This window comes from Saccopteryx leptura, chromosome 2, assembly GCF_036850995.1.
Source record: "Saccopteryx leptura isolate mSacLep1 chromosome 2, mSacLep1_pri_phased_curated, whole genome shotgun sequence".
In the NCBI taxonomy this organism is placed as follows: Eukaryota; Metazoa; Chordata; class Mammalia; order Chiroptera; family Emballonuridae; genus Saccopteryx; species Saccopteryx leptura.
The window spans coordinates 58,000,042-58,023,748 of NC_089504.1; the positions used below are offsets into that span (position 1 = coordinate 58,000,042).

A 23,707-nucleotide genomic window follows, 5' to 3' on the forward strand; every position below is an offset into this window, starting at 1 on the left:
TAATTGGAAGGATGGTTAAGTTATGTATCAACCAACCAACAAATATTTAATGAGCACTTTCTATGTACTCTACTTATGCTAGGTGTTTGGTGGAGGGAACACAAAGGGGACATAGCTGACATTTGGTCACTAATCTTGAAGGGTTCATGAACTAGTTGGGGAGCTGATACCAGCGTACCTGAAACAAAACACCTAACAGAAAAAAGGGACACACTCGTGATTTTAAACATGTTCCCATATGTCAGCACCATTCTAGAAATAGCACTGAGGTGTCTCCTGAGAAAAATGAATAAAAGTAGCCTATTTCTTGGTTTATAAACTGGTAAAAAAAAAATTGGTTATTAGAATTTTCTCTATTTTAGATTTTTATCCTATACATCTCCCTTAAACCATTAGTGTGTACTACCATTTACCTATTAAATAACATAGAAAAAATATCTAAACCTGTACCAAACACATACTTAGGGAAAAAAATTTCTAAGATGCTGAGCTCTTCATTTTATAGTTTCTTATTTTCAAGGACATATACTCCTGGTTGTAATGTTATTTTTTATAATGAAGCAGTGATACTTCCTTCTGGTAAAAGTGTTTCTAGTTTGTAGGGTGAGTTAAATATATCAGTATTTATGGTGTTCCTACCAGATGATCATATATTTCCGTTATTTTACTACTGAAATAAGTTGGGAGAACCAAATAGGTAAGCAGATGTTAAACAGAATGAGCAAACAATTTTATCAATTTCTGTCTATTTATAGCCTGGCATTGCATAGAGGCTGTAAGGCTGCTGATGCTACAAACAAATGCTCAGGCACGAGGTACATCAGTGAGAGCAGCATAGTCTGAAAACATTTTCTCGAAGTGTATGGTATCTGAAAGGAGCCTGGAAGGATAAATCGAATCTGGAAAAAGCATTTTGGAAAGGCAATAGTGCTATCATTAATTTTACAGTCATAGTTTAAATAACTTAATTTTTTCAAATTGTTAAGGTCATATATACATTGTGATAGATAGGTAGGTAGATGATAGATAGATAGATAGATAGATAGATAGATAGATAGATAAACTACCAAGACATAGAAAGAGGAAAATAACCCTACTACTTGAGAGGAATACTCCTAACACTTTGATGAACTTTTCTTCTGGGCACTTTGTAACAGTTGTGATCAACTGTCTACATAATTTTGTATCCAGGGTTTTTTGGTTTTATTTTTCTTTCAGTTCAAATGAGAACTTAAGTTTTTTTCTTTTTTCTTTTTCTTTTTATCAAGTGAGAGGCAGGAAGGTGGAGAGACAGACTCCCGCGTGCACCCCGACTGGGATACACCCAGCAAACCCTGTCTGGGACTGATGTTCTGCCCATTCGGGGCCGCTGCTTCATTGCTCCACAACCAATCTATTTTTAGGACCTGAGGCAAGGCCATAGAGCCATCCTGAGTGCCTGGGGCCAAGTTGCTCATTCAAGCCATGGCCTGCAAGAGGGGAAGAGAGAGAGAGAGAGAGAGAGAGAGAGAAGGGAAAGGGGGAGAGTAGAAAAACAAATAAGCACTTCTCCAGTGTGCCCTGACTGGGAATTGAACCTGGGACTTCCACACACTTGGCTGACTCTCTGCTACTGAGCCAACAGGCCAGGGCCAAGTTTATTTCATGTTAATAAAATCTGTGGATGTGGTCTCTTTAATGGCTACATGATATACCACTATAAAGATATATCAATCTGGCCCTGGCCGGTTGGCTCAGCGGTAGAGCATCGGCCTGGCGTGCGGGGGACCCGGGTTCGATTCCTGGCTAGGGCACATAGAGAAGCGCCCATTTGCTTCTCCACCCCCCCCCCTCCTTCCTCTCTGTCTCTCTCTTCCCCTCCCGCAGCCAAGGCTCCATTGGAGCAAAGATGGCCCGGGCGCTGGGGATGGCTCCTTGGCCTCTGCCCCAGGCGCTAGAGTGGCTCTGGTCGCGGCAGAGCGACACCCCGGAGGGGCAGAGCATCGCCCCCTGGTGTGCAGAGCGTCGCCCCTGGTGGGCGTGCCGGGTGGATCCCGGTCAGGCGCATGCGGGAGTCTGTCTGACTGTCTCTCCCCGTTTCTAGCTTCAATTAAAAAAAAAAAAAATTAAAAAAAAAAGATATATCAATCTATATACCATTTTTTTATTACTGTATATTTAGGTAAAAGTTTCTCTTTTTTCACTGTTGTAAGCCTGAGATGAACAGGATAGTTTAACCACTCCATGTGGATCCTAGATCTTGCTGTATCCTCAATTGGCCATGTGGTCTGAAAAGGCCTGACCCAATGCCATGGAGATTGCTTCAGGGATGGGCATAAAACTATTAAAAAAACAACAGCACACAATATGTTCCCATGACATTCTTCACTCAGAAATTTCACTTTCAGAGGTGGAATTATATGTGGCACCAGAATGCCTTCCAATATATCAGATAAACAGCTATAGTACAAAATTCTGGTTGGAATCATTAAAGAGTCCAGAGAATGTGATTCAACAAAGAGAAAGTCTGATCTCTTTGGAGATAGAAAGGAAAAAAGGGATCCTATCTGAAGCCAGAACAGAATGTATATCCAGAGGACAAAGCTGGTAAAATAAGAATCGGCATATAGCCTGAACAGGTAGTGGCGCAGTGGCTAGAGCATCGAACTGAGACATGGAGGACCCAGATTTAAAACCCCAAGGTCACTGGTTTGAGCACAGGCTCACCAGCTTGAGCACGGAGTCCCACGCTGGCTTGAGTGTGGGACCATAGACATGACCCCAAGTTCGCTGGCTTGAGCCCAAGGTTGCTGGCTTGAGCAAGGGCTCACTTGCTTTGCTGCCCCCCCCACCCCATCAAGGCACATATGAGAAAGCAATCAATGAACACCTAAGGAAACTAAGGAGCCACAACGAAGAATTGGTGCTTCTCATCTCTCTCCCTTCCTGCCTGTTTGTCCCTATCTATCCCTCTCTCTGTCTCTGTCTCTGTCACACACACAAAAAGAATCAGCATAGAAGTGTCTTGAAGTTTAGGATACAAACAGTTCATAACTGTTTATTTTGTTGATAGATTTTCAATCCTGTGACAAAACTGTCTATGAGAAAGGTTGGATTACCAAATGTTAGAACTGAAATCCTCAAGAAAAACATCACCAGAAGGTTGTTGAGTGTTTGGTCTACAGACAACCTCAGCTCATAAGCTTCAATACAAGGACTAAGAGAGTATGAAGGTAATCTCTAAGGATTTTGAAATCAAGGAAAAGTATCTACTTCTATCTGAAGAGACAAGTCCAGTTTTGGCTGTTCCAACTTGTATGAAAGGCCAAAGACATGTCATGCTCTTGTGAAGTTGGAAGAAATTTATTGAATCCTGGACTCTTTGATTCTTTACTGAGTGGGAAAGGCGGAATTAAGAAAATAGGCTTAGAGAAAAAGGATGGGCTTAGGAGGTCTCTTTGCAACGCAAAAGATAGCTTGCAAAAAGCCAAGCTCCATTCCCCAACCTGCTTTATTTATAGGGCAAAGAGAGGACCTAGCAAATCAAAGAGATGAAAGCAAAGTCACATTTCCAAGGCATCCCAAGAAGTCTCCCAAGTGCAGAAAACCCCCACCATACATAACATCTTAACTTCACAAAACAAGGATAAAAAAAATCTTGCCTCAAGCCTTTCTGAGGGACATGGGGGTTAGGATGAGTATAAACAATCCAGCACCACAGCTAACATAGCCTTGAGCATCTTCACAGAACAAGTGAGGTGGGGCTCGGGCAGACTGTCAGCTTACTGCATTGCCCACACCTCTGTCCACCAAAAATCTAAACTGCAAAGACCCTGTTGGCTTTTAGTTCCCAACAATGTACCTGTAAGATAAACTTGTAGGGACAGGGCAGACTGAAGAAATTTGGAACCTCTGAAATCACACTAAAGGAAATTATGTACGAGCCATTGGGAGATAAAACTTGAGTTTGCTTGTAATATGATGCTCTAAACTGGAACACACCAAGACTTCTGATCCACATGCAATGCTGGACCAGACTTTAACTTAAACCCAAGCACTTGGCCCAGTGTCTATAGTACTGTTACCTCCTACAATGACTGGCAGGATGCCAATATTATTATATACTACTTCTGAGACACTGAAAAGCAGTTTGACTCTTGCTAAAAGAAGTATGTAGATACAAATATTTGTAGTGGCTATAAGAATACCTATAGTAAAGTAGAAAAATATCAATAAATCAGGCAGGAGAAAATTATAGATCAAATAGAAGAACAAGGCAAAAGGCAGAGGTAAGATATAGAAATGAATGCCATATGGATCCACCCGTTTCCTACAATGATCTACAAAGTTGGCTTTGAGTTTCCTGCTGGCCAAGGCAGAAAGAGCAACATAAGCCCTTAAGACAATGATTTTTTTACACTATCCATGAGGAACAGTCCTATCTGGGTTTTTGGGAGGAGGGCTGGAGAAGGAGGAAGGAGTTTTCCAGATAAGAATATTTAGTAACTAATTAGTTTCAAAAGTCTCTAAGCTACCATTATAAAAATTATTACTTTTCTTTATATGGCACACTTAATACTTTGAGAGTAATTTAATATATTTTCTTTAATGTGCACAAAAATCCTGAGCTGCAAGATTTGAGGGGAATGTATTATTAAAGCAATAATGTTTCTTTCACCCATGGATCAAGGAACTTGGACTCACTGGGAACACAATGCGAAAGTAGAAAATAAGCAGCAAGATCTCTGAGATAAATAACACCGAATGCATGCACAGAGACCTCTCACTCAGGACCTGTATGTCCTTACGTACCTGAAATTCTAACAAGGTTAGTTAATTTCCTTCCTAAAACCACATCAGGCTAAAAGTAACAGAATAGGAACTATTACAGAGAAGTACTCTGAAAGCACCCCCAAAATGGTATGAATGAAAGTAGAGGCAAGAACAACAACAAGAAAAAGCAAAAGAGCAGTTAGTGTGGAAACCGGAAACCCCGAGCACCCACCAAGTAGCACAGGCAGGGATGCATCATGGGCTCGGTCCCTCCAGTCTACACCCTGCTCTTCCTGAGTCGGCTTTTCACATAGCTATCTCACCAATTTTTTTAAGAAGTGAAATGTGATCAAGACCCCCAGATCCTGACTCCTATGGCCTTTCAGTGACCTTCCAAGGCTTATAGGAACTTTAAAATATCATTTAAAATGGCCCACAAGGTCTTGCAGATGCCTCTCTATCCCACACTCCCTCTGCCTCAGCCCCACCTGGCGGACTTCTGCACATCCTCTTTTAACTGGAAGTGTCTCACTGCTGCCTCTCCTGGGCAATTTGAAGGGTCATTTTCTTGGAAAGCTTGACCTAATCCTAGAGTCCCGACTAGGTTTCTGTGTGAATCCTTAGCACTCTTGTAGTTGAGAAATGATCACAGCTGCACTTAATTATCAGCCTGGTTGTTTAATACATGTGTCCTTCAGAGTACTGTGAGCTCTGCGAGAACAAGGACTGTGTCTGGAATACATACCTAATGTATTCACACACACACACAAAAAGAGAATATATAATGTCACAGGACAAACACGATACATCTCCCTAATATATAATAGTTCAACTTTACTAAAAGATCTTTTGGGAGAGAGGGTAGCCATTTTTTTATTAAAGGGGAAAAAAGATTTATAATGAAGTAGAATGCAAAATTCATATGAATTTTAAAGCTAAACCATAAGACTTTGAGAATGTTTCAGGTTACGCTCCCAGATTTTTCTGGAGGCATTGTGCTTAAAATAGTATGGAAACACGGCCTGGTAGAAGATCCACTTCGAAAGGGATCTGAATAACCAAAGCTTATCTTCATTTTACTAAGTGACATGTGCATGAAGAGGGCTTTGCAAAGTATAAGGCTTCGTGTAAATATAACTTATTATTACTCAGAAATCTGTGTCCCAACCAGGGGGAATGATTTGGCTTATATTACACCTCTAATTAGAGGTGAGTGTGGCTCCAGAACGCAGGTCTCGCGTGGTTTGTCCAGTGTTCTGCTTTTCATTAAGGCACAGCACCTGCCACTTGGTCCCTGCTGCAAAGGTCCCCTCCCTCGATCCCTCCAAAGCATATCTAGGGCTGATGCCCTAAACCAGGCTCAAATACACTTTAGGTTCTGATCAACCAGAATTGAGAAGAGGGCAGAAAAACCCAAGTCGAGCATTTCCCGGTATCATAATCTAGACGTTTACTGCTTTCCCCACAAGACTGGGCAGCTTCCCTCGAAGGCTGTCAACGCGGCCAGGGTTGCTCCGGCCCAAACCCAGGAGGCTCGCCCTCTAGCGGCGAAAATGCAGGAGTGCGGCGCGCGCGGAGACCGCCAATCCCTCTTTCTGAGGGTGCTCTCGCGGCTGCCAAGCCGGGAGGTGGAGGCAGTATTTAAGGAGTCTGGGAAGCGGGAAAGCTTGGAAGTAACTAAGAGCAGAGAACACACCGCCGGAGCCGACGCGGCTGCCCGGCTTCGTGGTCCTGCAGCGTGGTCTGTTCCTGAGCGCAGACGTTGGGCACAGCTGCTGCTTCAGAAACCGGGGACCCCTTAGGCTTCCGCCAAGGAGGGTGGAGGTCCTAGTCGATCCCCTCGGGGATGCAGCCGCATTGCTCGCTCCGTGCGCCCGGCCTGGAGCCGGAGGACGGACCCGGAGCTCAGGCGAGAGCCGGGGTACGAGGGGCGGGGAGAGGTGCCAGCGCCCCACACGCCTGCCCGCGCCGGGGCTGGGGCTCTACCGCCGGCTCTCAGTGGAGGACACCGCCCCGCGGCCTCGGGCTCGCGCCGCGCGCGCACGCGGGTGGGTGTGGGAGGCAGGGGCGCTACTAGCACGCGGCGTGTGCGCGCGCTCCCCCCGCTCCGCGCGCGCTCTTCGGAGCTGGCGGGCCCGGCTCGGCCCCGCGAGCGTCACGAGGGGCGGGGAGGGTGGAGAGAAAGGGGTGGGGCCGCGGGACTGGAGGGGCCGAGCCGCGGCTGCGGAGCTCTAGCCGGAGCTGGGCGAGGGCGGCTGCGGTCCCGGAGGTGGCGGCGGCGGCGGCACGGTGGCGGCGGGAGAAGATGGTGGCGCTGGAGGTAGGAGCGCCTGGAGCAGAGCTTTATTCCCTGGCTTGGCACCGACGCTGTCATTAGCGCCGCCTGCTCCCGCGGGCCCGCGGACCCAGCTGTCAGGCAAGGTACCATCGCCAGGGAGGGGCGGGTGAATGGGGATGCCCAGCGGAGATGCCTCCCCCGACGGAGCCTGGGTCCTCGCCGAAGGGCGCCCCCGGGTGCAAGAGGGGCTGCGTGGAACAATAGTGCCGATGAGCGGAGACAGCCGATGCCATCCAGGAGCAATTCCCTTAGCCTTCGAGCCAGTGGGGCGGGGGAAGGGAGAGTGAAGGTAGGGACGCCTGGTGTCCGGTGCGCGCTGAGGTGCGGGGGTTTGGGGGCAGCGGACAGGCTTGATGACAGACATGGTAGGGTGTGTGTGTGTGTGTGTGTGTGTGTGTGTGTGTGTGTGTGTGTAAGATACAGCCAAGAAGGTGGTGGACCGAAGGTGTTGGGGGGGATGACATTTCCAGGAATCCTGGCTAGGATCCCTCGTCTCTTCGCTGCCTCTCCGGGAGGAGTGTGATGATGGCAGCGATGAAGTGGGCAGGATGCACTTGGTGTGTGAGTGTGGAGGGAGTTAGTGGGGTAGGGGCCGATTTGTAAAATCCCGTGTGTGAGTGTGAGTGTGCGCTCGTGTGGTTGTGTGTACTCGTATGGTTGCATCCACGCTCCCCAAACTGCTCTTCAGACCTAGAGATATGCCAGTGCCCTGACTTGCTGTCACCGCTCACTGTGGGACAGTGTTTGTTATTTTGACCCTGCAACTCTGAGTACAGTCTCTGTTCGGCTCCTGCGTGTGGATGGCCGGGTGTAGGGATTCTCACTTCTCCTTTCTTGGCCTCTTTCAACTGACGTGGGAATGTGGAAGTGTGCATGTGGCTTTGGGCGCATGGCAGGGAAATAGGATAAGAATGACCCTTTCTGTGCTTGCTGGTGTCCCTGGTTTTGAAGGAGCTCCCATCCTGTGACACTTCTCTCCTCAACCCCTGTTCTGTATGGGTCTTCGCCGCCCTGACTCTGCAGTTTCTATTGTTTATCTCTTGTCTGACCTGCGAGGAGAAGGGTCTTTGGTAGCCACGTTCCTCTCTTAATCCCCACAACTTTGAGTGTTGACTGGACCTTCCCATTCCACATTTGAACACCGGAAACCTAATGACTAAAGAATGGGTGGTCTTCGTGTTGTTTCTTATAGAATGAACTCTGGTGTGTATAAAGAGATTTGGTGGAGGCAGTAGTTGAAAAGAAGAAAAAAATCACACTGAGAAAGGTTTGGTACCTCCTCCATCTTCACATAGGCAGGGCATTTTCCTTAGGAAAAGGAATACTTTATTTCTGTTGTTAGAGAAATCCACTCTGCCAGTTTCCACGATGGCTAGGTGGTGCCATGTATCATTCGGGAACTGAAATCCCCCATGACCCAAAGGGATGGGGTCCCAGGTTGGTGATGTCTGCTCTCCCAGCTAGTGTAGCCTGCTACTAGGGAATTTGGCAAATATCAGGCTGTCAGTAAGTCACAGTGGGAAACAGGACAGAAAATTGCAGCTAGCATCTATAGCTGTTTAACAGTCTCTGCGTAATAAAGATAAGCTTGTGTGGGATTTGGTAGGGAGATAGGAAGGGAGATAGATAGCATATTCATGTGTCCACGGCAGTCTCACTTCCCAGTGCCCGTATTTTTCCTGTGGTATTTGTAGGAATGAATACACCTTTAACTTAATATATTGATACTTCTTTATTAAGATGTTGTGTGACTAGATTAACCTGCTTAGGACATATTTGAACTATCACTCCTTAAATTCTGCTGCATTGCTGTCAGAATCCAAACTGGCTGCCCTGGTCCTCACAGCTACACAAGTAAATACACAACACATTGGCATCAGAGGTTCCTTTCTTATCTTTTTAAAAAATTTTATTTGGTTTTAGCAGAGGTTGCATGATATAGTTGTTACATTGAAAATAATAAAACTAGAGCCATCCACATATGTCTTTTTCTTTCCATTTATCTTTTCTTAATTAATGAGGATATATAGACCAGGTGCTCTTGAAGCTGTAAACATCAAACTTCCCCATGTCCTTCAAGGAGAGCCTTCTAAAATTTTAATGCGAGGTTGCTGGAACTCATCCAAGATTTAAGGACAGATTTATAAAAATGAATTTTTAATCTTAGTTCTTTACTCTCTTATTAGTTCTGCCAATTTCTTTCTGAGAAAAGTACTTAAGGAATTTAAAAGGCATTCTAAGAGGTTTTTTAAAAAGTTGTCTTTATAATTGCATGTAAAATCCAGCCATATAAATATGTATCTTACAAGAAAGTTTAAGAATATTAGGAATTACCAAGGTAAATAAACTATTTAGAAAAGGAAGAATTATATAAGAGCATAATTTATGACTCAGGAATTAGTGTTTTACTTTTTAATGCAAATGTGATCATTGTGAAATGCAACGCCTTCTTCTAAAGACTGGCTCAGTAGTTATCGCGGCACCTTGAATCCTGTAATTCAGTCTGGTATACAGTTGTACCTTTTGCTGTAGCCTGCAACCAGCCATTTGTTTTAGATGGATGCATATTCTTCGCTTAAAGTAGCATTGATACTTTTCTTTTTTATTACTGCATCTCTTAAAGAAGTTTATTTCTCAGAAGACTTGGGAATAAAAGACATTTGAAAATTGCCCTGTAGGACCAAAAGGAATAAACTATGCAGGAGATGGGACATGTATTCTATAAAGAAAAAGTGTTGCTAAACTTGAGTTAATTTCAAGCCTAAAATCCATAGTGAACTCTTTGGGTTACCATCATTGACTTACACATATTTGTTAATTTTTACTACATCTCAGACACTGTATGCCTTGGGATAGGGTTTGGGGAATGTTGGGAGAGCTGGAGGTTTGAAGAATAAGGAGACTTAAATCCTGCCCAGAGGAAGTTCATGTCCTGGAAGGAGAGGCAAGGCGTGCATGTAACTGACTACAAAAATGGCAGGAATGGTTAAATGCTTAAAAAGCCATATTTCTGCAGTGCTGTGTGAGTTCACAAGATACACCAATGGCTTCAAATGGAGGAATCAGAGAGGGTTACATGGAAGAGATAGAAGTTGAGCTGGATTTATGCAGGTGGCATCTGGGCCGGCAGGGCAGGAAGGGCACACTAGGGGAGGAACATGTAGCGAAGGCTTAGTGGAGGGAAGGTGTGTACCTGCACAGAGAACAAAGAATGCTATGCTTTGCCTGGAGCACAGGCTATACCAAGAGATGTAATGAGAAATAATGAGGTGAGAAAGAAAGGTTCTTTCGAGTTTGTGGAGCAACTTGTATATGGATTTTATTAGGAAGTACCAGGGAGCCATGGAAGGTTTCTGAGGAGGAAGGTTGACAGGATCAGATCTGTGCTTTAGAGCAGTGGTCCCCAACCCCCAGGCCACGGTCCGTGGGCCATTCGGTACTGGTCTGCAGAGAAAGAATAAATAACTTACATTATTTCCGTTTTATTTATATTTAAGTCTGAACGATGCTTTATTTTTAAAAAATGACCAGATTCCCTCTGTTACGTCCATATAAGACTCACTCTTGACGCTTGTCTCGGTCATGTGATACATTTATCTGTCCCACCCTAAAGGCTGGTCCGTGAAAATATTTTCTGACATTAAACCGGTCCGTGGCCCAAAAAAGATTGGGGACCACTGCTTTAGAGTGATGATCTGATAGCATTATATCAGATGTAATGAAATGAGAAAAGACAAGTAGTAGCAAGACCAGACAGACTCTAGTCAAATTAGGGGAAGAGGAAGTGAGAGCATGGAAGTGAAGGGGAAGAGACAGACTCGAGAGACAGGGTGCAGGAATAATCTGAAGCCTTAGCAGGGAAGTCAAAGGTCATTTTCAGGCTCAGCTGAGATTATGATTGGGTCACCGTCAGAAGGTTCAGAGGAACATGAGGAAGAGGAGGAAAAAGAAGTTTCATTTTGGGCCTGAAGATTTATCCAAATGAGGAGACTAGAATACAGGTGTTGGTCTTCGGAGAGAGGTTACACCTAATGAGATAAATTATTAAGTCATTACTACTTAGGAGCAATTTTGATGTCTTAGGAATGGCCAGTAAAAAAAAAAAAAAATGGAATGAGAAGAAGCAAAGGGCAAAGGTAAAGTCCTTGGGGGATGACTCTATGCTGGAAGGGAAGAGAGAAGGAGGGGGAGAATAATAGTAAACAGGGGCAGCTGGAGAAAAATGGTGGCAGTAGTATGGGGTCCTGGAAGCTAGGACAGGCGAGAGGAGCTACCATTATATGTCACTCATACAACACATCCCACTGGGGCGGGGTTGCAATGAAGGAAAAGCCATTGGCTTTGACGTCTGGCTTTCCTTGATACTCTTTGAGGTAGATGGAAATGGCATCTAGGCTGGGAGGGATTGAAGAGTGAAGGGTGATGTACATGGACAGCAATGAAGACAGACTTCTTTTCTAGTAAGTTGGATGGTAAAGGAAGAGAAGAGTTTGATGTATCAAAGCAATGGCATAGTAGAGGGAAAGAACTGTTTTTACTATAGGAAGACTTGAGCCTACATTAATAGTAGAAGAGGAGAATCTATTGAAGGGAAGAGAGATTGGAAATGTAAGGTTGCAGCTCAACTGATGAAATGGAATCTTCAAGAAGATGGAAGCATACTGCTTGAAGGCAAAGGAAAGACTCCTGAGACAGAAGCATGGAAATTTTAGGGTGGAACAAAAGGAATTTGGCCACAGTCTTCTAAGTATAAAGTCAAAAGAAAGGTGGACAGATGAGTAGAATAGCAAAGACTTGAAGTATGTACTGTGGAAATGCAGCAGTGAGTCAACTGAGGATGAATAAACGATTATCACCCAACTATGAGGGTCTTCTGCACTTGGAGAGCATAAATTTGTAGTGAAACCAATTAGCCCTATGTAATTAGAGTTTGACTACTACCTATATAATGTTTGTGACAGTGTGCTGTTAAATATATTTGTAGTGCCTCCTTTCTTAAATTCAATGCAGAGAAAATACTTTAAAATTAGCAGAATAAAAGACTGTGGAGTATTTCCTGTGACTCTTCTCTCTCAGATTGCTAATCTAAATAAATAAAGCTTATGGTAAAAATAATGGAAAAAAGCATAAGTGTATTCAAAAAGATGTGACTTCCCTATCCATAACAGCAGGATATGCCTTTACAGTGAAGTATATAAAGTCGATTCTTCAAAAGGAAAATCAAGTACAATACCTCACCCAACACAATACCCACCATAAGCACTCAGTAAATATTTGTCACATGAATATATGAATACATTTTTTTAGTAAGGTACGTATAGTATCTAAGATCTAAAATTTCAGAATTTATTATTTACACTGTAGACATTGAATAAATTGCATTCCCTGGCCTTATACCAGTTTATGATAGAGTTAAATGATTCTATTTATTCGTATGTTGTAGCTGTACCAAAACAATATTTTTCACAAAATAATTGTGTACACTTTAGACCGTTGAGTTAGGGGATGTGTCATGATTTCAGAGGACTTTATGAAACTTCAGCTGTTGTAAGCAGTGATTTTGAGGTTCTAATGATGAAATCATGGATTCATTCTTCCACAAGTGTTTATCAAGCACCTTCTCTGGGCCAGACACTCTTCATGGTGCAAGGTATACAGCAAAGTGCAGGGAGGAGGCTTGTGAGGGAAGTGGGTAAGTCCCTACTATCACTGACTTTTTAGTGGGAGATTTAAAAATAGATAAATAAATAGATATATCAGGTGGTGGTATGTGCTTTGAATAATAAAGCAGGGAAGGCAACAGAATGTGACAACGTAGGAGGTGATACTACCTTATATAGGGTGGAGAGGGAAGACTTGGAGCAGAGAGAGAGCCTAAAGATAAGAAGGAATGTGCCGTGCAGCTTCCTGGAGAAAGGGCCGTCTAGACAGAATACACTGGACATTTCCACAGCAGAGAGCCTAGGGTGGAGCTGCTTGGCATGATCAAGGAACAGCAGAGAAGCCTCATTGATCTCCTTGCTTGACTTGGCCATGTCCTGTGGCTCCTGATAGATGGAGCGGTGACTTAAGGAACCTACCATATGATGCTTTGCCTTTTGGTATTGAATCAACAGCCCATAAGGCTATATCACCACATACCATTTTTGAGCTGTCCTGTGTGTGCTGCATGTGAGTCAAGGCTATGTTTACAAAAAGATGCTACCCTCAGTCAAACATTTAGATCAGGAAACTTGAAGAGCGGCTCTGTCTGGGTAGTGATGAAACACCAGTCACCTGGAAGTAGTCCCTCTCGTGAAAGTGCCACGTCATTCTTCTGCTGTCTGAATCTCTTTAGTTACAGGGTTTCTTATCTTCCTTCATGTTTCCTATCCCATCCTCAAGTGTAAGGTGCTTGAGGCTAGAACTATGTTTTGTTCATCTGGTATGTCCTACAACAGAAAAACTTTTTGCATTAGTATGGGATCATCAAACACTTTGTTGAAAGGAATAAACGAGACATTTTCAAAGATCTAAGTAGTCCCAGTGTAAAGGAGGGTAAAGTTCTTTTACCATGATCTTTGCTGACAGTTGTTTTTCAAGGAGGACACAAAATAGCCACATGATGCTGAAGTAATTTATGCATGCAGGGCCTGAGACAAGTAGTTTATTTGATAGGTGATCCTAAGAAGCATAAGTGACAGGGTGGAAAAAATGAGACAGAGGAGGAAAGAAAGCCAGTGAGAGGTAGGCTGATGAGCAGATTACCACTGTGGGCAATGGGGTTTTGGTTCTGCTGCTCTCATGTACAATGAACTTATGATTGTCCACCCAGCAGCTGGTAAATGGGATGTTTATCCACCTTTTATTACTGGGAGCATAAAATTTCCAGCACTTTAGGGTGCCATTAGCCTGAGCAAGCTCCAGAGGCGTCAGAGAAAGCCCCTGGGTAGATAAACAGAGAGGCAGAGTGGGCTGGGTGTAGGACGCTGTCCGTGAGTAGGGGACCTGTCCATCAGATTACACTGAACTCAAGGGGGCCGAGGGGATGAGCGGCAGGGCAGCCAGAGCCTCTGTTTCTTTTCACACGGCACAGTGACATCAGAAAGAATATTTTTAAGAGATGAAAATTGGCTTGATAGCAATTATTGCTATTTTAATTTAGGGATCTTTATGTATTCCCCCAGCTACCTACAGTTCAGTTTACTCTCAAACCAACTATTGACAATCCTCAGTAATCTGGGATTCAGATTACCATAGATGCCTATGTATAAGTACCCTCGATTATGAAGCGGCCCCCAATTTCCAACAAGATGGTTTTTAAAAAGGTTTTATATCAGCTAAAATATATACATTTTCAGGAAATAGAATGAAATGTCTACTTATATTTAATTTATGAATTTACTTACATATATTTAATTTCACATTATATAAAATTAATTTTAAAATATGACATCCTTCTATGTTCCCATTCTGTTAAATCATGTATTCAAATGTTTCACATACTTCTTGGACATGTCTTTTTATTATTAGACCACTTTTGGCATATTTATTTCTATCTGACTTATTTGAAATACTGTTCTTGAATTTCTGTATGAAGTCGCTACTGCAAACTTTATTCTAAGCACTGTGTGTCCATCACATAACATTAAGACATTTTTCATTGTATAGGTATACAGTATATTCATGATTTCCACAACCCAGCAGTTCTGTGTCTGCAATACAAGGACATGCAATACAAGCAGTTAGCAAGGAATGTCTACTTAAACTGGTGTTGAAATCTTGCCCTGCTTTATTCATTCATTCATCTATCCTATTTCAATCATGTGACTTCCATAAGCATTCCTTTCTAGTATTAATTGAGGTTGTTTCAGGCTATCTTCTCCAAATAGTTCTCAAGTAACCTTTGAAACAGACATTCCCTTTTCATGAAATCTTTAGTCTTACTAGGTAATGTGTTTTTGACATGGTTTTTCCCTCTAAAACCAGTTGCCATCACATCCAGCATTAATGAATTGCTTGACTTCAGTTCCTGTTATCTTGGAGATAATAGGCTTTTTACTTTTGGCATTCAGAAAAAAATAATTGAGAGAATGTCTTGTAATATAGGAAATTTAATATGGCTCAAATATAAGGCACCTTTCTTTTTTATGAATATAATTTGGGGGGGAATAGAAATTTCTTATTTTTATATATGCTAAGCGATTGTGGGAATGGTGGTGGTAAAAACCATCCCCACGCACTAAGTTTTCTCAATAGCCTCCTACATTTCTACTCCATGCGGACTAATTAGTGTGAAAAATACAGCAATGGTTTCTTTTTCTTTTTCTTTTCTTTTTTTTAGCAAGAGACAAAGAGACAGAGAGGAGGACAGATGGGAAGGACAGACAGGAAAGAGAAAGATGAGAAGCATCAGTTCTTCATTGCAATACCTTAATTGTTCATTGATGGCTTTCTCATATGTGCCTTGACCTGGGGGTTCCAGCTAAGCCAGTGTGACCCCTTGCTCAAGCCAGTGACCTTGGGCTCAATCCAGCGACTTTGGGCTTCAAGCCAACGACTTTTGGGCTCAAGCCAGTGACCATGGGGTCATGTGTATGATCCCACACTCAAGCTAGAGACCCCACGCTCAAGCTGGATGAGCCTGTGCTCAAGCCAGTGTCCTGAGGGTTTCAAACCTGGGTCCTCTGTGTCCCAGCCAGTGCTCTATCCACTGCACCGCTGCCTGGTCAGGAAGCAATGGTTTCTTTCATACAGGAAATGATTAGCCATCTTTCTGAACACTGTAATCATTTATGTTTCTGACTTTTGAAGCATTTTGTAACTCAAGGTATTTCTTTATAAATTAACAGGTACACCTTATTTTTAAAAAGTGGTATACTTGACAGGGCATATATAAATTCTTTTTTTCCTGTAAGTTTTAGCATATATTAAATCCAGAGGAAGAGCTTGTCATTTAAAGAAATTCCATTTATCAGGAATGATTACATCTTAATGTGGCTCTTCAATGAATTAGGGTTTTTACACTGGACATTTCTAAGGTGGATCAGTCTCTATTTTGGAGGCTTTTAAACTTCATGATCCCCAGTGAGAATACAATTTGCACCGTATCCTAGCAATATAGATAAGTGTATGCAAACAAACATGTATACATACACACTCAAACGTATCACTGAAACAAAAGTTTCAAAAATACTTGTCCTGCCTGACCGGTGGTGGTGCAGTGGATAAAGCATCGACCTGGAAATGCTGAGGTCGCCGGTTCAAAACCCTGGGCTTGCCTGGTCAAGGCACATATGGGAGTTGATGCTTCCAGCTCCTCCCCCCTGTCTCTCTCTTCTCTCTCTCTCTCTCTCTCTCTCTCTGTCTCTCCCTCCCTCCCTCTCTCTCTCCTCTCTAAAATGAATAAATAAAATTAAAAAAAAAAAAAGTAACAAAAATGTTTTAAAAAAAAAAATACTTGTCCTTTATTATTTGTAATGAACTCTTATATTTTCTATTCTGTATGGTTACCAAGCCTCTAAACTGATTTTATTGGTAACTAATGAATGAGTTCTGATATGCAGTTTAAAAATACTGTTCTATCATATTCCATCCATCAGAAGAGTGCTTATTTCCTTATACTGTGAAATAATTTCATGTCAGAAAATTTTTTCCCCCATTTGTTTGAAATTATTAACATATTTGGATATTTGGTGGAGTGGATGTACAGTGTTAAGTAATCCTCAAAGAAACTTTAGTTTTGAGTAAATATTTTATATCCAACAAAAGAAATTACTGTATTGGTGTAGGAAATCAAAGTAGTGTAAGATAAATGAATCGGTTCTTAAACCTAACAGCTTTGTTACCTGGGCCCCAATGTTTTCCTTGGGTCTGCCTGCCTGCATACACTGGCCCAGAGAAATGCGTGAGCAGGAGTTTGCATGTAGAAAGAAAAAAATTAGTTTAATATTGAGTTGACCAATATGGAGACTGAGAGCTTGTGCTCTAAACAAACCAACTCCCTGATAGTATATAGGTTGCAGATTATATAGGATAAAATCACAAAGACACCTTGGGTTTGGGGTTTGGAGTTATGCATATTGGTTAGAGGTGAGGTAAGAGTAATAAACCATTTCTTCAGGTCTTGAGGGCAGCTCTGAGGTTTTTCCTAGCCTCTCTTTGTCAGGTATCATGGAGAAGTAGCCAGGAGGTCCTTCCATCTTAGGGCTCAGGAGCTGAAACATAACTTAGGTAAAGATGTGTTCCTTCGCTTGCCAGAGGTCCAGAGCATGTGACTATTAGATGATTTCTAGAGCTAGGACTGAAAAATAAATTTAATCAATGTTGTAAGGACTCTCGGTTTTAATTCCTTTCTTTCTTTTGATTGGTCCTCAATGCTGAGAGAGAAAGGGCGGTGCCCGCTCTAGCTGCTTCCTGATGAGAAGGGACAGACTTTGAGGGTTTTAGAGGAATGAAACTGTTTTACATGTAATTGAAAATATTCTTGGGTCCAGGCCAAGGGACTGAGATGTGAATGCTCATCAAGTTGCTAGTTTTACCTGCCCTCAAGCAGCAACGCCCAATTAGTATCCTCATACCACAAAGAAGGAAAACTAGCGTGAGCATTCTTCAGTGGCTGGGAGGGGAGCCGGCGGGTAAATGCATCCCCACTGGAAACATTACAAACTGGTCTGTGGCTGTGTTCGTGTGGATTAACCAATCAGTGATACTGACCTCATAAGCAGGGATATATGCACAGTATTCTTGTCAGATGGTGGCATGTGTTTCCCTGAATGTGGAGTGGGGGAGAGGGACTTATCTTTGGTGACTCGCTCCATTCATAGTTCCCAGTCTGAGATTGAATGTGTGTATGATTCAAGGCATTCTTTCCTCCCTAGACAGAGGCAGTAGGCCACAGTCCCAGCAGTCTGACTGGTTATTGTATTTCTGCGTAGATAGTGGCCCACAACAGTAAGTCATTACCTGTAACAGGTGGAAATTGAAACAAGAGGAAGTTAGAGATTAGAAAACAATTATCTTGGACCTCAACCAGAGGGTTCTTCCATTTCAATGAAGTCTAGTTCAGTTTTTCAGATGTTTTCCTTCTGAGGAGTGTCCTACAGTCTGAGATGGGCTGTGCAGAATAGTCAGGTGGCTAAGCAGTGGTTTCTGATGATATGCTTGCTTGGGTGGTAGGTTGTAAGTCTGGAGCCAGCTTAACTTGAGAGTGATGAATCCAGGGTTGCCTCGTTCTAGTTTAACAGAAGACTGAGTAGTTAGTAAAATCTGAAAAGATCCCTCCCACTTAGGTTCAAGTTGGTCATTAGGATGTTTATTTTTCCAAGATTTTAAAAGCACTTAATCTCTGGGGTTAAAATATGTAACGGGACATCTGTGAGGTACTTCATCCTTTTAGAAGAAAATTTATGAATAGCAGTTAAAGTTAATTCCAAGGATAACTTTATCGTGTCTCATTCTATAATTTGTAGGTCATAAACATTTCTAAGATTTTCTGTAAGACACTGAAAGGGCATTCCATTTAATATTTCATAAGGACTCAGTTGAATCCTGCTTCTAAGGGCTACTCTAATCCTAAGCAGGACAATAGCCAGTACCTTACCCATTTTGGGTTAGTCACTTGGCAAAGTTTATCAATGGTTTTCTTTAAAGTGTGGTTCATCTCCTACATTTTCTCACGAGATTTGTGGCCTCCAGGAAATGTGAAGTTTCCTTTTTATTCCTAGAAGTTGAGAAACTTCTGGGGTCACTTTGGCAATAACGGCACTTCACTTGGAATAGAGAAGGGTAGTCCAAATCTAGAAGTGATTTATTTTAATAAGGTTTTTATTCCTTCTGGGGTCTTCTCTGGTCTGCAGGGAAATGATGTAACCCATCCTGTGAAAGGATCTACAAACACTAGCAGATACAATAATTCCCAGTTGTTTGGGGCATCACAGTGAAGTTAGTTTGCTAACCTTCTTTCTCCAGGGCCTAATCCTCAGCTCTGGACCCCTCCGACTTCTGCATAAAGTCCCATTTTAGGATCATTCTGGCGCACTTAATGAATTAGTGAACCATCTTTTAAACAGTTCTTTGCATATCTGCCTTCTGCATCCCTGGGAGCATGGCATTCTGTCCACAACAAGTGCTCTGGTGGATGGAGCTCTGTTTCCTCCAGCAGGTGTTTTGGGATTGGAAAGATCTGTTGTTCATTGCTAATCCATTCATCTTTCTGCTGAGTAGAATATCCCTGTTTCTTGCTCTTTCTGAGTTTTCTGAGAAATATTCAGGCTGAGCTAGCTTTAAGTTACTATCAGGATTTTAGTTTGAGCTGCCAGTTCGGCAGCAGCTTGATCTGCCTTATTATTTCCCTGGGAGACTAAGCCATTGGTCTTCTGATGACCTGTGTGGTGTATGATGGCAACCTCATTAGGTTCCAAAGCTGCCTTTGGGAGACTTACTATCTCCTGCTTTCTGGTGGCCTGTGTCCACGAAGCTGACACATCCATGAACATCTTGAGATCAGGATTCTTTAGCGGTTAGTCAGTCAGGTCTGCTCAACTAGAATAGGCTTGTTTCATTATTTGAATACAATCATGTTTCCATTCCTCTGGCTCAGAGGGAAGCAGGGTGGCTGGGTTTAGAATAGAGACCATCTTGAGAATGACATTAGGATTGCCTCAAAGGATGGCCTGGTATTTTCCCAGCTGACCTGTGATCAGCCAGAATTCTCCCTTTTGTTCTTGTAAGGGCAACACACTCTGAGAAAGCAGTAAGGAGCTGGCTCACGATGAACTACTCAGCTTCCTGTGGAAAGTCACAGGTAGCTGTTGTGGCCATTAGACAGACGGCCATCCCTGAGTCACTGTGTTCCACTGTTTGAAGAAGTAGATCACTGACATTTTACTATTTCCTAGATTCTGGGTCAAGACCTTCAGTCCCATTTCTTGTCTTTCATGTACAAATGAGTCAAACTGCTTTTGTAACTCCAGGAAGCCTAGGGCAGGGGCCATCAATAACTTCCCCCTAATAGTCTGAAAGGCCTTTTAGCATTCCCCAATCCAAATCAAAGGCTCTTGAGCAGTTTCTTTCAATGCCTCACAGAGTGGTTTTGCAATCAAGCCGGAGTTGGGAATCCAGATCTTACAGAAGCCAGCCGTTCCTAAGCATCCCCTAGCTGATGACAGGTGGTAGGCATTGTCACCGTAGCTAGGGCTTCCCTCCTATCTAGGAACAAGCTTCTCTGTCTTTGAGATCATTCAAATCCAAAATTGTCATAGAAGGCTGGGATATTTGGGCTTTTGGAGGGGGCAACTCTATATCCTGTTCAGCCAGTTTAAGGTTAGAATGGTATTATGTTGGAAGCTGCTTTGCTGACACTGGCGATGAGATAGTCATCAATATATTGGAGCAGCACATCATTATCCAGTGGAAACTCTCTTGAATCTCTGGCTGAAGCCCCTCCAAACAGGATAGGGGAGTTTGTGAACTCCAGGGAAAGGAGTATACAGCAATACTGTCCATAACTTGACAGTCTGGATCCTCCCATTCAAATGCAAACGGATGCTGAGACTCAGAGCTGAGAGGAATGTAAAAGAAAACATCTTTTAAACCCAGCTCAGTAAATCAACAGAATTAATTCCCCAGACAAGGTGGTCAGCCAGGTGTAGGAGTTAGGGCAGGGGTGGAATTCAGCTGGTTCACACCCATTTGGCAGAACCGATACCTAATTTTTTGTTGAGTTTGGCCAACCGGTTGTTAAAATGGCACTTGTATTCAGGAATCTCTCTAAGGTGGGCAGCCGCCCAATGTGGAAACCACAGATTTACATTCCTTACTCTTTTTTAACATTTATCTGCACAACAGCGTGTTCTAAGCACCAGTAGTAATGTTCATTCTGTCCCCGAGTGGTGAAACCAATAGGAAGTTAGGATAAAAGCAAAGAAAATTGCAAGTGAGGACACCAATCAAGAAGCAATATGGAAATATCTTAAATAACAGTTTTTTTGGGTTTTTGTCAGGTATTATTTAATATTTTTTCATTAATATTTTAAAACTCTTTCTTATAACACAATCTAATTTTGTATACCTCTTTTATTGTTCTTATCCAAGCATTAAATGCATGAAATAATAACCTACCTTTCGGTATATCCTTGTTTTATACTTAAAACAGTCATTAGGGCAGAGAACAAGTTGTTAAATTATCCGAATCCCAGCACTGAGTTAGGGACCACCAGTAGATGTCTTCTATTATTTGGTTCATGGCCTACAAGTCCTGGGCAAATCGATAATTATTTATGCCTGGTTTCTGTGCCAGTAAGATGGGAGCCAGGATTTAAAATTAAGTTTTAATTCAACTCATCAGGACCCTGGGTTTCAGTTTTTCTGGGGCTTTGTAAATTGTGCCCGTTGCTACCCTGACCTCTTCACTGGGCTGGTTAGTCACTGGTCTGGCTAATCTCTCTTCACAATTCCTTCCTGTTCTTTTCCCTTCCTGCCTCCTTCCCAAGACACCACCCTGAAAACCCTGGGATCTCGAGATGTTCAGTTCAATTATTTAAGTCTCAATTTTTACCTAATACATTTCTTCCCAAATGTGAAAATAGTTTTTACACCCAATTAGCAATTTACGTTCCAAATAACTTGAAAGTACAAGACTCTTTTTTCCTGAGCTAATACCTAGGGGAATTTTGTCCTAAGGTAGCTGGAGTTTGTTCCTCAGATGGAATGTTGCCATAGTGTTAGTATGAAAGTCTAACTGAATCTTATGTTCGGGTATGAGTGTGTCCTTTACGGCTTGCCGATTGTCTAAGGTTAGTCCATATTAATTCTTATTTTAAAACCTCAGCAGGTTCCTGCTCCAGTGAATGAAAACAAGTTAACATCACAACTGCAAGTGCCAGGCCCTGTGCTAAGTGCTGTATGTGCACAGCTATGCTTCTCAGAATATCCCATTCACCCTTCAAAATCCAATCAGGAAAAGATACTGTAGACAGGACTTCGCGGCTCTTAGAGGTTCTCGCAGTGGCTCAAGGACAGCACATGGGTGACTTGCATCAGGTCAAGAGATAGGAAGAGGCCCTGACAGCACCTGGTCCTCATGTCTTCTCTGTCCCGGGGCCCAGTGGCAGCCCCACACCTTTCTTGCTAAGCTGGACTCGCTTGATTCTGGTGCCCCATCCGTAGAGGCTGTGTGACACCTTTCCAGTCTCAACACCATGAGGTGCACGCTCAGGACAGTTGTAATAGGGTGCTGCCAACTTTGAACAGATCTCTTGATTGGGCTGAGCCTCAGTTTCCCCAGTTGCAAACGAGGGAGTGAAGAGACCTGCTCTTTCTCTCTCTTCCCATATAGAGCTGCTGGGGTAGTCAAACGAGATATAAAGATTTATAGAAAAGGAAGATAAGATGTGTGACTTCCTTCATAATGAGTTTGGGCAGAAGTGACATGTCCGTCCCCTAACCCAGGAGTCAGAAAACTTTTTCTGTAGAGGGCCTGATAGTAAATAGGTTCTGTGGGCTATACCGTCTGTGTCACACCTTCTGAACTCTGTGGTTGTAGTGCAGAAACAGCTATGGACGTTCTATAAACCAGTACGCCTGGCTGCATTCCAATAAAACTTTATGGACACTAAAATTTGAATTTCATAGGACTTTCTCATGTCACAAATTTTGATTCCTTTCTTGATTTCCCCCCTCAACCATCTATTGATAAATGCAAAATCCACTCCCAGATCCCAAGCAGTACAAAACCGGGTGGTGGGCCGGGTTTGTCTCACGGACCTCGGTGTGCTGGCTCCCGGTGTAAACGTTCAGAGCACTTCGTGCCACTTGTTAGCAAGCAACCAGTTTGCTTTGGACTACAGTGGTGCTCCCCCGTTTATTCCATTTCTCTCTTCCAAAATATACACCGCCACCTACATTTTTAAAGTCTCCTTTAGCACTGGGAAGGGTAATAGCCTATAGCTAGTATCACATACACACATGTACGTAGTATATGCTGAAGACATATGTGTTAAATAAGTGGAGATAAGAACATCTGTTCCTTTTCTATGTATCTTATTTCTCCACCTTTAATAGAAACTCTACCTATAACCTTCGGGAATGACTGAGTTAACATTTTGTAATTAAATTTAAGGGCTCTAGGATTCATGCCTTAAAGTCCCCCCACCACCCCCACCACCTCACCTGCCCATTAACCATAAAAGGAAAAGTGCATGGAAGAAAGAAAAACAAAGCCAACATTTTAGCATAAAAAGAGTTATTGGAGAATAACCAAAGTGGCCAAACATTTAGCTTTGGTCCCTGGGGTTTTCTGTCACTGGAGGAGCTCTGGAGGCCAAAGTGGTTTTCTGTCTCCTTTGCCAGCGGCCCCACTTCTTGCTGCACTTGCCCGAAACCTGCACTTGGGGACCCAGCCTCTGTGCACTTGGCTGTAAGTAAGGAGGACCTGGTCCGCTGTACTTGGTCTTTGCATCATGTCTTTATCTTTAACACACGTATGTCCCCAACATGCAGCAAGGAGTTGCCCACGTCTCTGAAGAGCGAAGCCTGACCACAGTGCCTGCTTTACTTCTGAATAAATATAAGCCCAGGAATAGAATTATTAGGAAATATATAAATTTAAAATGTTCCTCTCAAAATGAAGTGGACAGA

At 42.9% G+C, this 23,707-nt stretch overlaps 2 protein-coding genes across 6 annotated transcripts in view; both read left to right on the plus strand.

The window, feature by feature from the left end:
* Window positions 1–3,346, plus strand: part of PTAR1 (protein prenyltransferase alpha subunit repeat containing 1) — a 105,369-nt gene extending 102,023 nt beyond the window's left edge. Inside the window, exon 6 of the mRNA XM_066368013.1 lies at window positions 3,053–3,346. Within this exon, the coding sequence (XP_066224110.1) occupies window positions 3,053–3,181 (129 nt within the window). The 3' untranslated portion in view covers window positions 3,182–3,346. The remainder of the gene's footprint in view (window positions 1–3,052) is intronic.
* Window positions 3,347–6,948: 3,602 nt separating this feature from the next.
* Window positions 6,949–23,707, plus strand: part of APBA1 (amyloid beta precursor protein binding family A member 1) — a 231,849-nt gene continuing 215,090 nt past the window's right edge. For 2 of the 5 annotated variants that reach the window (XM_066368019.1, XM_066368020.1), the window contains exon 1: window positions 6,976–7,173. The gene's annotated coding sequence lies outside the window, so the exon portion shown is untranslated. Of the gene's footprint in view, window positions 7,174–23,419; window positions 23,487–23,707 lie in introns of all 5 variants that reach the window. The other 3 variants (XM_066368016.1, XM_066368017.1, XM_066368014.1) reach the window with 3 other exon arrangements.